The 12792-nt window shown below is 60.2% G+C and overlaps 1 protein-coding gene across 1 annotated transcript in view; it reads right to left on the bottom strand.

Annotated features, from left to right (window-relative positions):
• Nucleotides 1-11: 11 nt before the first annotated feature.
• LRRC75A (leucine rich repeat containing 75A) overlaps nucleotides 12-12792 on the bottom strand; it is a 37976-nt gene continuing 25195 nt past the window's right edge. Inside the window, exons 2-4 of the mRNA XM_047759081.1 lie at nucleotides 11436-11564; nucleotides 3132-3247; nucleotides 12-1831 (exon numbers count right to left, since the gene is read on the bottom strand). Of these exons, the coding sequence (XP_047615037.1) occupies nucleotides 1291-1831; nucleotides 3132-3247; nucleotides 11436-11564 (786 nt within the window). The 3' untranslated portion in view covers nucleotides 12-1290. The remainder of the gene's footprint in view (nucleotides 1832-3131; nucleotides 3248-11435; nucleotides 11565-12792) is intronic.

The following is a 12792-nucleotide window of genomic DNA, read 5'->3' as shown; positions in this document are numbered from 1 at the left end:
TTTGCTATTGGTTCTTTAAAAATGTGTATTTGAAGAAAAGGTCAAGTTAGATCACTGCTGATAAGTATTAGCAGTCCAGGTATTGGTACATATCACCTTCCCCTCTTGAGACATGGCAGAAATACCCCGGCATTTAAGCTATCTCTTTAAGGGAGTTCACTTCGTGTTGCTCTGGGCTCTCTGTCCTTCCCATGGACTTCTCTAGCTGCTGAAGCTGCCCCACATCTGCCCAGATAGTAGCACTCAAGGTTCCAGTCTGGTGTGGGGGGTCACCCCCAGCCCTTGTCCTGCCTTCTGGCCTAGAGACCTACCTGGCAGGAGGCTGGAGGGCCTGTCCAGCTGTGCTTCCCCAGCCCTGCTGTTTGCGTGAGGGGCTCTGGTTCCCCATCTTCCTGGACTTGCTAATTGTGCCTAGAAGGGGTTATTTTTTGGTTGGTAGGTTTTGGATACCGGGGTGGGAGGGCGAAACCCTGTCTTACTCCCTTTGGGAACCTCCAGTCATCCCCCAGGCCCCCCCCCCCCCACTTCTAGCTGTCTTGGGAGGCACCTGGCTTTGGGGTTCTGGGTTTTGGGGAATGTAGCAAGGATGAGGGATTCCATGCATTGGGAGGAAAAAGGAAAAGGAAGCAGGGCTCGCTCTGGCCAACACTAGCCCATGTCAAATCAGGTAATCTGAGCAGAGGGGTAGACAGTCTGCCCCAGACTTAACGCCCTAAGTGGTGAAGGGGATAGGGGATAGCTCTGCCCACCCCAGGGAGGCCCCTGGGATCGGAGACTGAGACTGGCAGGTTGGTTCCAAGGAGCCCAGGGCTCCACAAAGAAGACAGATGGGGACTAGTTTTGGGGGGGGTCTGGCAGTGAGCCCCCCCACCCAGCCTATGTGCAGGAGTTACAAGTTGTCGCTGCCTTGATCAGGGGCATGTCCAGCTGGCTGACTGGAGTTTGCTCCCCCAAATATGACACAAAAAAATGCTGAGTGACACATACGGCTCCAATTAACACTTTTCTGGGGGGGAGAACTTCCAGCGCTTGGAGGCTGAAGGCCGGTTCCTCTAGAGCGGGGGAGGGGGGTGACCCTGGATCCAGGAGGCAGACAAGGGGTGAGGAGGGGATACCCAGAGGACCAAAGGAGTTATCACCCCTTCTGAGATGCTACCAACCATCTGGCTTCCTGTGGGGGGGTGCTGCCCAGGCTAATACAGTCGGACGCTAGGCAGAGACCCCAGGGGACCCCCAGCCTGTCCAGCTGTCCTACCCAGTAGGACTCCCTGGTGAGGCCCCCCGCATCCATCACGTCTGGGCTGCACCTCCAGTTTCCCTGCTCTCCTGGGCTCTGGTAGGGGCTCCAGGGTCCCCTCCAGGGTCCTCCTGGCCTACCGTCTCGTCCCGGGCTTCATCCCCACAGCCCGGGCCCTCGCCCAGCTCCAGGATTGTGGGCAGGTGGCCCTGCTTGGGGCAGCGCTTGCGCAGACTGAGCAGGAAGGGCTGGGGCAGTGAGAAGATGTCCACGTTGTTGCCCAGGTCGATCCACGTGACGCTGGGGAACTTACTGGGGTCCTTGAGGGCATCCGTGAGGTCACGCAGCAGGGCCCGCGTCAGCCGGTTGCCGTTGAGCGCCAGCGTGGTCAGCCAGGGCAGCGTGCTGAGCGCCGGCAGCAGCTGCAGGACCATGTCGTCCGTGAGGCCTGTAAAGCCCAGCTCCACGCTATCCACCTGTTCCCCGCAGCGCTGCAGGTAGCTGGTGACCCGCTCCAGGTCACGAGAGGTCAGCGGGATGCCTGACAGGTCCACCGTGTTGTCCTGAGGGCTGCCAGCCAGGACGGCCTTGAGGCTGAAGGGGAGACAGGACAGCAGGGCTCAAGTGAGCGGGCAGCAGTGGTGGCCCCCACAGGCTGCCCCCCAACAGTGGTAGAGGACCATCCTCTGCCAGACAGAGGCGCCTTAGGGAGAGCGCTCCAGACAGCAGGTGGTGTGGGTGCAGGGGCCCTGAGCTCGGTGGGAGCTGCTGTCCACTCCCTTCCACTCCCTACCACCCTCCACCCCTCGTTCTTCCTTCCCCCACCCTTGCTCCGGAGCCCCCAGGAGCCCTGAGGCTCCAACCTGGGAAGGAGCTGGCGGGGGAGGGGCCGTCACCCTCAGCAGCCCTGGGATCACACCCTGGACCTGCCGTTGGCTCTGCAGGAGCCTAAAACAGGAAGAGCTGGGGATGCAAGTGCGAAGGCCCTGAGGCTGGTGGAGTGCAGGTGTCCGAGCAGCAGCAAGGCCAGTGTGGCAGCCTCTGGGTTTCACTCAGCGGGACAGGAAGCCCCCCGGGGGCAGCGAGGCTTCTGAATGAAGAATGGCCTGAGTGTGCCTGTGTGCTGGGAAGAGTCCCCTGGGTCCCAGCAGCTTCCCCATCCTGAAGGACCAGCTCACACATTGCCTGGCGTTCCAGGCTCTGTGGGTCCTGTCCTGTCCCCACATGTGGGCCCTGCCCTCAGCCCAGATGGAGCCCTCCAACGGCCCCCCCCCCCCCCCCCCCCCCCCGTTGCCTGTCCTCTACCTGGAAGGGTCCCAGGATCCCCCTTCCTCTCCGGGCTGGGGAGGGGTGGGCGGGAGGCGGGGGCCACAGCTCTTCCTTCTCGTGGTGGGGCTGTGCTTCCCCCACCGTCTCTGCCGAAATTCCCTCCGCTTCTGCTAACCCACAGCTTCTGTGTCCTGGTGCCCCCTGCTCCCACTGTACAGGGGATACAACCCCTGAGGGGCCTCACTGCTGCACGAGGACGTGGCCGGGGGCTGGGGCCCCTGGGAGACATCAGGAGAGCTGGGGGCTGGCCGAGTGCCCCACTCAGCGCCACCAGGAACCCAACCCGCAACTGTCCGGAGGGGCGCACACTCCCAGCCCCATAGACCAGGGCCGGCCGCCAGCACCTCGCAGGGCTCAGGCCCGCCTGGAATGCCCCCTGCCCCGGCTGCTCGCCCCCAGCCCCAAATCCTTCATCTCACCTCCTCCAGGCAGGCTTGCCCTCCCCACTGCGCCAGGAGGGGGGACCCCACGCACCCAGCACAGCACAGCTGGCCTGAGCTGCCCCGTGGGAGGAGGCTGGGCGGGGGCAGGGCAGACCCGCCTCAGGTGACCTCTGGCCACTCACCAGGCCTGCGGCTTCCTCTTCACCAGCCCGCGGTGCCGCCTCCACTGGGAGTGGGGGCTGAGGTGGTAGGTCAGCTGCCGGCACAGCTTCTCCATGGCACCCAGCGCGTCGCCCTCCTGCAAGAGGCAACCACAGGCAGCAGGTCCCTGAGTCGCTGGAGCAGGTGAGGTGCCCAGGCCCCCACCTCCAGCTCCCCACCTCTGCAGGACGAGCCCGGCACCCCCGGGGCTACGCTGGCCCAAGTTGGCCACCCTGGGCAGGGAGCAGGGGTTGCAGACTGATCTGCACAATGGTTCTAGTTTCTGTTGTTTTTTTAAAGAGAGATTTCTGCAAAAGTCTGGATTCCAGGTGATGTGACGGTTGAGCCCTTAGCCAGAGTTCACCACGGTCCCTACCTGTCCTGGACGCCCAGAGCTGTCCTGATTGCTCCCTTGACAAACACCCACTGGGCCCTTGCTCTAGGAGTGGAGGATTCAACCACGAGCAAATGTCCACACGGCAAAGAGGAAAGTGAAACACCTTCTGCCCACATCAGCAGTGGGAAAATCAAAGAATGAAAAGCCAAGTTTTTCCCAGCCCAGTTCACTCATCTCCCGCCTGGCCCGTCAGCATTTGAGCTTGAGACCCTGGGTGTCATGGCCTGACTTGTGTCCCTCCAAATTGTCAAACTAAAACCTGATCCCCAGTGATCCCTCAGAACGAGGCTGCCTTTGGAGACAGGGCCTCCAAAGAGGAAAGGAAAGGAAAGACGGGGTCACTGGGGTGGCCCTAATCCCGTGTGACGGGTGGCCTCCTGAGAAGGGCTGACAACAGACGTGCACAGGGACATGGATGGTGGGCGGGAACATGTGAGGACACGGGGAGAGAGCGGCCGTCTGCACGCCGAGGAGAGGCCTCAGGAGAAACCTACCCTGCCGACGCCTTTATCACCAGCCTCAGAACTGTGAGAAAAGATTTCTGCTGTCTAGGAGCTATCTGTCCCGGTGGCCCCAGCAAACACACACACGGGGTTAAAGGTGCAGCAGAGATTGTAGGGACTGCAACTGTCCCAGGAGAAGTCAGTTCAACAGAGTCCCCGAGGCCCTGGAAACTGAGCGGCCCAGACCACGTGGCCCCCCCCGCCCCAGATGGCCCAGGGCCAAGGGCCGAGGCCAGGAGTGCCAGGCTCCAATGCAAACCCACTGCATTGGGCTCCATGTGCTGAGGTCAACCATCACCCAAGCCCGTGCTGAGCAAGGCGCCCGGCACAGCCTGGGTGCTCGGTGAAGGCCAGCTCGGTCACCCCCGTCGGCATCATCACTCTGCCAGGGCAGAGGCAGCACACAGGGCCCCCCCACCCTTCCCTGTCCTACTTTGCAAGGTTCCAGTTACCTGTGGTCAACCTCAGTCAGAAAACACTGAGCGGAGGATTCCAGAAATACATAGCTCCTAAGTTCAAAACTGTGCTCCTCTGAGTAAGTGTGATGAAAGCTCCTGCTGTCCCACTCCGTCCTGGCCGGGACATAGATCGCCCCTTTGTCCAGCGTATCCCGCCCGTTAGCACAGGAAAAACACCGTGTTCACAGGGGTTGGTACTATCTGCAGCTTCAAAGCACCCACTGGAGGTCTTGGAATGCAGCCCTCTGGATAAGGTGGGAAATGCTATATTGAGTGGTTAAGAGCATGGACTTGAAGCCAAACTCCATGGATTCAAATTCTTGCTTTGTCACCTCCTGTGTAACCTTGGGCAAGTCACTTGACCTCTCTGTGCCGCTGATCCTCATCTGTGAAGGATGAACAGGATGGGGGAGTGACCAGCTCACATGAGGCCACGTGGCGTTTGAGGGGCCTATGGGACCTCCAGCTGGGAGAGACGACTGGATCTGTGAGGCTGGGGCTCAGGATAGGTCTGGACTTGGCACACTGACAAGCATCTGACTAAACCCCTTGGCCAGGGAATGAGCAGGGTGGGAAGGCAGGGGGAACGGCCAAACAGCAGAGGGGCAGGGGAGGACGCACTGGACAGATGGAGGAGAAAGCGGAGCCATGGGCGCCAAGGAGAAGGATCAGGCAGCCCACGCAGGCCACTGGGACTCCATCGAGGTGGGGCTGGCCAGCAGGGGCTCAGGGAGCAGTGGCGCAGTACTGGCGAAGGCCGACTCTGGAGGCCAAAGGGAGAAGGGACAGGGTTGGCACATCTCAAGACACAGATCTGCACTTGAGACCCTCGCACGCCAGAATCACCTAGAGTTTTAGTGAACACCGGGCCTGGGCCACCCCCAGCGACAGATGTGCAGCTTGGGCACGGGAGAGTTTTAAAGCTACCCCAGGTGACTCCCCTGTCACCAGACGGACTATCTATCTTCATTCCTTCCTCCCTCCCTTCCAAGTTGTATCTTTTTAAATTAAAAAAAGTTTGGTTTGGTTTGGTTTTGCTTTTCAGGGCCACAGGTGCAGCACATGGAGGTTCCCAGGCTAGGGATGGAATTGGAGCTGCAGCTGCCAGCCTACGCCACAGCACAGAAACACAGGGTCCCAGCCACGTCTGTGACCTACACCACAGCTCATGGCAACGCTGGACCCTTAACCCACTGGCAAGGCCAGGGATCAAACCCAAGTCCTCATGAATACTAGTTGGGTTCGTTTCCGCTGAGCCACAACAGCAATTCTTAAAATGTTTTCATTTTTTAAAATGGCTGAACCTAAGGCATATGGAAATTCCTGGGCTAGGAACTGAATAGGAGCTGCAACTGTGACCTATACCACAGCCGTGGTAACGCCAGATACTTTCTTTAACTCACTGCACCGGGCCAAGGATTGAACCTGCGCCTCTGCAGCGACCCCTACTGCTGCAATCGGATTCTTAACCCGCTGCACCACAGCAGGAACTCCAAGTGGACACACTTCAAAGACAAAAAGGACCAGTGGGTGGGATGCGGTGGTCGGCCCAGCATCACTCCTGGGACCACCCGGACAGGTGACCAGCTTCCCAAAGCTGAGAAATGAGCTCCTCCTCACCACTTCCTAGGGATCCCAAAATCGTGGGTCCCAGTCTCTCCCTCTGCCCTCCCCCCCACTCCCGGAGGTGAAAAACAGGAAAAGAGGCTGCAGAGCAGCCGCCGCAGTGCACTGGCACTGCCACCAGGGGGCAGCCGCGCGCAGGGCGAGACCCGGGATTGACCCGTTTCCTCCTTTACTAAACAGGGACAGAAGATGCGGTCGCTTAACAGAGCAGGCTTGGGACCAAACGTGGGCGAAGGTCCTCAGCTGTGAGGGCTTGTCTGGACTAAACAGCTAACATGTATCGAGTTATATTCTCGTCCCCTGCATGAGCGCATCACAATCCTGTAACTCACAGTCATGGAACAGATGCTCCTCTAACACAGCTCTACAAGTGCGAGGACGGAGGCACCAGGACGCGGAGGCGATGGCATCAGGGTCAAACCTCCCAGTGGCTCTGAGGTTGGGCTCCGCTCTGCCCTCGGCTGGTGACATCTCCCGAAGTTTAGTTCAAGGTGCCTCTCTCATGGGCAACAAGAAAAGCCTCAAGCCAGCCCACCCAAGTGTTCCCACCTCCATCAGTTTGGAAGCCTCCCCTACGCCTCCTGCTGCAGGAATGGGAGGAAGCAGGACGGGCCCAGGGGTGGAGGAGGAGGAAGGGGAGAGAGGAGGCGGCGGGGGGTGGGGGGGAGATGCTGGTCCCTCTCCTCTTGTTCTGAAAGCCACAGCGCCCGCAGTCCTTCTGCACCACCAGACCCCGCTCCCAAGCCACAGCTGATTGGGCCAGAAGCGGCCAGTGGAATCCCAACTTGAGACGAGACACACCCCGACTTTTGGGGGCTGCACCCTGACAAATCCACTCGGGAGCCACGTGGCTGGGATGAGGGGACGGAGAGTGAGGCAGGGGGCACGGTGCGGGGGATGTCTGTGCTGCTGTCCGAGGTTCTAGTGCCTCTTCCAAGCGCGGCTGCCTCTGGGCCCCACAGCCCCCACAGGGTGGGAAGGAGAAATCTTCCAGGCCTCAGGCCGCCCGCGTGGGCTTCTGTTACTTGCAACAGAGGCTTAACCCACACCGGACGCTCCAAAACAGTTATGGAATCTGCTCCCAGCAGCTCTTCCTTCCACCCGTGGGAAAGGAAGGGGGGTGGGGTGAGTCGGGGTGACTCGGCACCTGTTCAGTGCCCCTGGCCGGAGGCCCTGGAGACCCTGCCTGAGGGACTTGCTGACCCATCAGGAGACATGCTCACAGCCGACCTGCAGGCCCCTGGGGCGGGTCAGTGTCCCTCTGACGGACCCCTGCCGTTCACCCCCCAGGACTCAAACAAGCACAGCCTCCACTGCTCTGCACCGAGGCATGTGGGTTTTCTGCTGAGCCCTCTCCATCCACTCCCAGTTCTCCCTGCTGTGAAGGCTGAGCTCTAACAGCACCCGAACCTGCGCCTCCAGCTTCCAGCCGTGCCAGCTAAGGGCAGGGAGTTCACAGGGCAGGAAAGAAAAGGCCAGGATTAACTCTTCGCATTCCCTCCACGATAGCCCCATGGACGCTGGGCCCTGGGTACCTCCTTCCACACTGCTCAGGGCGGCTTGGGCCATCAACAGATGACAGCAGTTGTGACAATACAGGATGTCTGAGCCTGGCTCATAGAGAACACTGTGACTTCTCCCTTGTTCTCTAGGGTCACCCCCGCCGGGATAAGCCAGCTGCCCCGAGGTGGGGAAGCTCAAGCAGTCCTGTGGCCGGGTCCTGGGGCGCAGAGCTGGGGCCTCCTGCCAACAACCATGAGCTGCGTCGCCCTGGAAGCCCGTCCTGCAAAGCCCGGTCCAGCCTGCAGGTGCGCGCGGCCACTGTCAGAGCCCCAAACCACAACTGCCCACGCCGCTCCTGATCTCCTGACCTATGGAGGCAGGACAAGGACGAACATCTGTGGCTCTGGGGTGCTTTTTTTTGCAGCAGTAGAAAGTATAACGCGGTTCCGAGGGAGGCGTTCTCCTGAGGGCTCCAGCAATGCAGCTTCTACCCCCGGCTTCTCCCACGGTGACAACATCCTGCTGCGAGTCTTTGGGTGTCTCAGCGGCCCCAGTCTGTTCCCTTTACCCTGCCCACCACCCCGGAAATATTTCCTTATTAAACCCTCTTAAAAATTCACAATGGGGGTTCCCGGCATGGCTCAGTGGTGACAAACCCGACCAGTCTCCATGAGGACGCAGGTTCGATCCTTGGCCTTGCTCAGTGGGTTAAGGATCTGGCGTTGCCATGAGCTGTGGTGCAGGTCGCAGATGCGGCTCGGGTCCCGTGTTGCTGTGGCTGTGGTGTAGGCCGGCGGGCTACAGCTCCGATTCGACCCCTAACCTGGGAACCTCCATATGCCGTGGGTATGGCCCTAGAAAAGACAAAAAGACAAAAAAAAAATCAAAATAATAAACTTCCCTCTAGATGACCTGTGCTGATGTGGGCTGGGGGGGGGCGAGCTCTGGGGGTCAGGGTAGTGACTTAGGGAAATCCTGGCGGAAACAGGGTGGCTTTTGAGCTGCAGACATAGGTCCAGGATTCATCAGCACACAGTCCTGGGCGGGATGGGGTTTTGCCTGTTCCCCCTCTTCAAGCAGGCACGGCACCCGCCCCCCTTCTAGGGCCTTGGTGCACACCCAGCAGGGATGCAGGAAACAGCTTCTGGTAGGCTGGGAAAATAGGCAGGACTCATTCTCAGCAGTGGGAAGGGGTACCTCCAGGAGATGACAGGAAGGGCTATGACCTTCGTCCCGTCTAACAGAGAAGGGAGGACCCCTCCCAACAGCTGGTGTCTGTCTACCACCTCTTGGCTCACACTTGCCCTGATGTGAAATCCTCAGATCAAAGAGGTCAGAGCAGCAGGTCACGGCCGGCCCTGAGCCGGCTCACACAGCAGGAGTGCGCGCAGGGGCTGCTCCATCACCGGCCTGGGGACCATGTAGCTGGACCTCCCGCTCTGGCCTCAGCCACAGCTGGGAGAATCCTTCCCAAGGGCCTCTCCTGCCTCATGGCCTTGGGATGGGAGGACGCTGGCTGGGCCCTGGGTCTCCAGCAGGGCGGAGCCCATGCTGGCTGCCTCTGGAAATCTGGGCCGGACGCCAGCCTGCTGACTTCCAAGACTCCGAGCCCACAGGGGCCGCGGCCTCAGGCAGTGTCTTCCTTGCCTCCGTGTCCCACAACTGACCTGCTAGGTCTGAGCACCCTGCCTGGCACGTGGCTGGTGCCAACAGCCCGGTTACACCTCGGCTTCTGTGCGTGGGACGCTCAGCCATGCCAGACACACACCCATGCTGCCTGTAAATTACCTCGCTGACCTCCCAGATTGGCCCTAGAGGAGAGGGTGGGGCTGTGCCCACCTCAGAGTCGGGAAGACAAAGTTCAGCCTGCTCAGCGACCTGAGCGAGCGGGCCCCCTGCACCGACCGAGTGTTTGCACTCCCCACTCCACCCGTGTGAGGGTGTCTGAGGGGGGCCTTTGGGGGCGCTGAGGATCAGAGGAGGTCGTGAGGGTTATAAGAAGGAGCCAGGGTGCTAGTTCCCTTTCTTTCTGCCACGTGAGGCCACAAGGAGAAGGCGGCTGGCTGTCTACACGCCAGGAAGGGGGCCCTCATGGGAACCCGACTGGGCTAACACCCTGATCTGGACCTGCGGCCTCCAGAACTCTGAGTGGTAAGAGCCTGTGGTTTACAAGCCACCCAGTCGGTGGTAATCTCATACAGTAGCCTGAGGAAAACCACCTACAACCAGTGCTCAGCCCCCCCGACCAGCGCAGGACTCCTCTGCCCACCCCTTGCTTCAGCCCCGGCCCGCCTCCCGGGGTCAACACGGGCAGTGGGCACCTGCGTGGAGGGAGGCAGGCGCTGGGGCTGCTCCCCGTGAGCCCATGGAGCACTGACGAGCCAGCGGTCTACCCCTGGGGCATCAGCCTGCACTGCCCAGCACCTGGCCCAAACCACACCTGTCCTTACCTGGGCATGTCACTTCCCCACCTGAACTTTGTCTTTCTCAGCTTAAGACGAACATAAAAATACTCCTCTCCTACTAGCTGCTCTGAGCGCCCTGAATCTGTCACCCCTCACACCCGTAGGCAACTAAGTCCCTGCTCTAGAAAGGGCAGGGCTCTGGCACCTGCCAGGCCTCCAGTGGTCAGGCCTCAGCTCCCCCTGCAGCCAGGTGTGACCTGAATGAGATACTCCCGTCGGTCCCCTGAGGCTCCTGCATCAGTCCTTCCTCCCCAGGCCTTGGGGCTCCCAGTCACCCACCCTCACTACTGTCACCCAGCATCCCTGCTTCTGCCGCCTCCCTCCACCTGCCCCACGCCTGCCCCCCCCTCACCCCAGGGTCCCAGCCCACGGCCAGTCCCCAACACCTTGGAGTCTTGGCACCAGACAGCCCGAAGCCAGAGGGAAGGCCTAGTCCAAGCCCCAGACAGCAGCGTCGCCCAGGGCAAGGTCCCAGCCCCTGGGGGGCCAGGGGTGGGGTGAGCTCGGAAACCATCTCTTGCTTTGAGCCTAGATCCTGCTCTGGCCTCCAGACCCTTCCTTCCCGCTACAAGGGAGCACATCTTTTGAAAGCTGATGGAAATTGAGGGATGGGAGAGAAGAAACCAAGACAGAGAGAAAAGCCCAAGTGTGGTGCTGCCCCATCCTGGCCCTCCCCTCCTGCCCAGCCTGGGCCAGGAGCCAGAAGGAAGGGCTGGCAGCTGCCGGAGGGTCGGGCAGGAAGTGGACAGGGGTAAAGCAGGGGCTGGAAGATGACACTCAGCCTCGAGAGGAAGACCTGGGGAGGAGTGGGGATGGGGCAAACAGCAGCTTGCTGGGCCACAGCTACCCGTAGACAGCACCTTAGCGCAAAGAAGTCAGAGCCCATCTCTAGGGCCCCCTGTCCTGCACCCATGCCCTCGGCCGGTGGGCAGAGACAAGGCTGGATCTGAGCTGTGTCCTGTCTCCCCCACCCTGCCCCCTCTGAACAACCTACACAACTCAAAAGGGCTGGCTACTCAGCTCTAAGCCTACAGAAAAGAGGAACTTCCCATTTCTCAAGGGCCGCTCAAATGGGGATTGTGTGAAATACTCTGATTTTTACATGTTGACAATGGATCTAGATTTAATACACCCCGTGAGCCAAATAAGACCAATCCTGAGGGTGCCAACATGCAGCCACAGACGCTGGGCCTCGGGGCACGGTGGGCACGTGACTGCCCAAGGAGCCTGGGCAGCGCTGACCTGTCCCCCACCCCGCGCGCTGGGCCGTTTTGCCCAGGAAGGTGCCCGTCTCCCACCCAGCCCCAGCTGGCCCAGATCACAGCTGCCCTACCGGCTTGGGGCAGTGGATGTAGCGGGCCAGGCTGATGATGAGGTCATGTGTGATGGGGTCCACCAGGTTCCGGAAGCTGGCGTAGCGGTACAGAACGTCATCCAGCGAGGTCGACTCCATGCCCAGGTCCTGCAAGATGAAGGACGCCCGGAAGTCAGCCAGGCCCTGCAACCTAAAGGTCACCCGACATGCCCAGAGCAGCCCCTGGGGGCGGGTCAGCCTCCTGCAGAGCCCTGCACAGAGAGCCTCTACAGAACTGGCTCGGGGGGGGGGCAGGCAAGACAGCCCCCAGCCATCTCCTGTCCAGTCCCCCAGGATGAAGCCAAGGAGGAGGAGGAGGCTGGCCACGTGCTGGAGGCTGCTTCTCCATCCAGGACAAAATCTGCTAACAGCAGGATCGTAAAACTCCTCTGCTTTGTGACAGGACCACATAGTGCTATTTTTTTTTTTTCTTCTTGCATCGGAGCTCATTTTCACTGCTGCTTTTATAAAGGACGTGACCTCAGGGTTCTTTTATCTTGCAGGGGATGTGAGGTCTCTGGGTTGTGAGAAGCTGCCAGGCTCCCAGAAGAAAACCCCATCAGGCCTCCTTGGTGTCAGCTGGGGTCTTCCTAAGAGGAGGGGAGGGAGCATGGAGGCAGGGCACACAGAGTGGGGCAGGGGCTCCCCAAGTCTGGGGAGGGACAAAGCTAGGAGGCACGACCATTAGCAGAGACCCCTGCCCATCAGCAAGGGACCCCACAGGCTTGGCCAAGAGTGGTGCCCGTTGGAGTCCTGATTCCAAGGGCCCTACTCCAAATGTTCTAGACCAAGTAAGACCCCAAGATTCTTGTCCAACCCCAGGAAAGGGGCAGCCCCCCCCCCACATGACTAAGCTTGAATGTGAGCTTCAAACATTTAATTGCTTTAGAGAAGTAAAGAAAGACGGTTTCCTGCCCAGAGTGTTGGACTAAACATGCCCTCTGCATCTGGAAGAGCTTAGGTATGGCTGGTTTTTGTTGGCTTTGCCCATGACATGAGGAAGCTCCAGGGTACAGGGATGGAACCTGTACCATAGCAGTGACCACATCATGTCCTTAACCTATTGAGCCACCAGGGAGCTCCTTGGGTATGCCCTGACTCTTCTCAAACCACCTCCCTGGTTTCTGTTGTCCTTGGCGGAAGCTGTGGTTTTCCCCGAGCTTGGGGCCTGGCACAGAGCAGGAAGGAACAAGAGCATCCCTCCTGGGGACCCCCGCACCCTAGGTGCCCTGGGCCCCCAAGCTGCACATGCGCTGCCCCATCACAGCCCAGGAGGAGGGCTCCCAGCGCAGGTTCCCTGGGTCCAGCGACCTGGGTACAGGGAACATGGGATGAC

The sequence above is a fragment of the Phacochoerus africanus genome, chromosome 14, assembly GCF_016906955.1.
Source record: "Phacochoerus africanus isolate WHEZ1 chromosome 14, ROS_Pafr_v1, whole genome shotgun sequence".
In the NCBI taxonomy this organism is placed as follows: Eukaryota; Metazoa; Chordata; class Mammalia; order Artiodactyla; family Suidae; genus Phacochoerus; species Phacochoerus africanus.
Note: the sequence above shows the minus strand (reverse complement) of the source record. Positions and strands in the feature narration are given on the sequence as shown.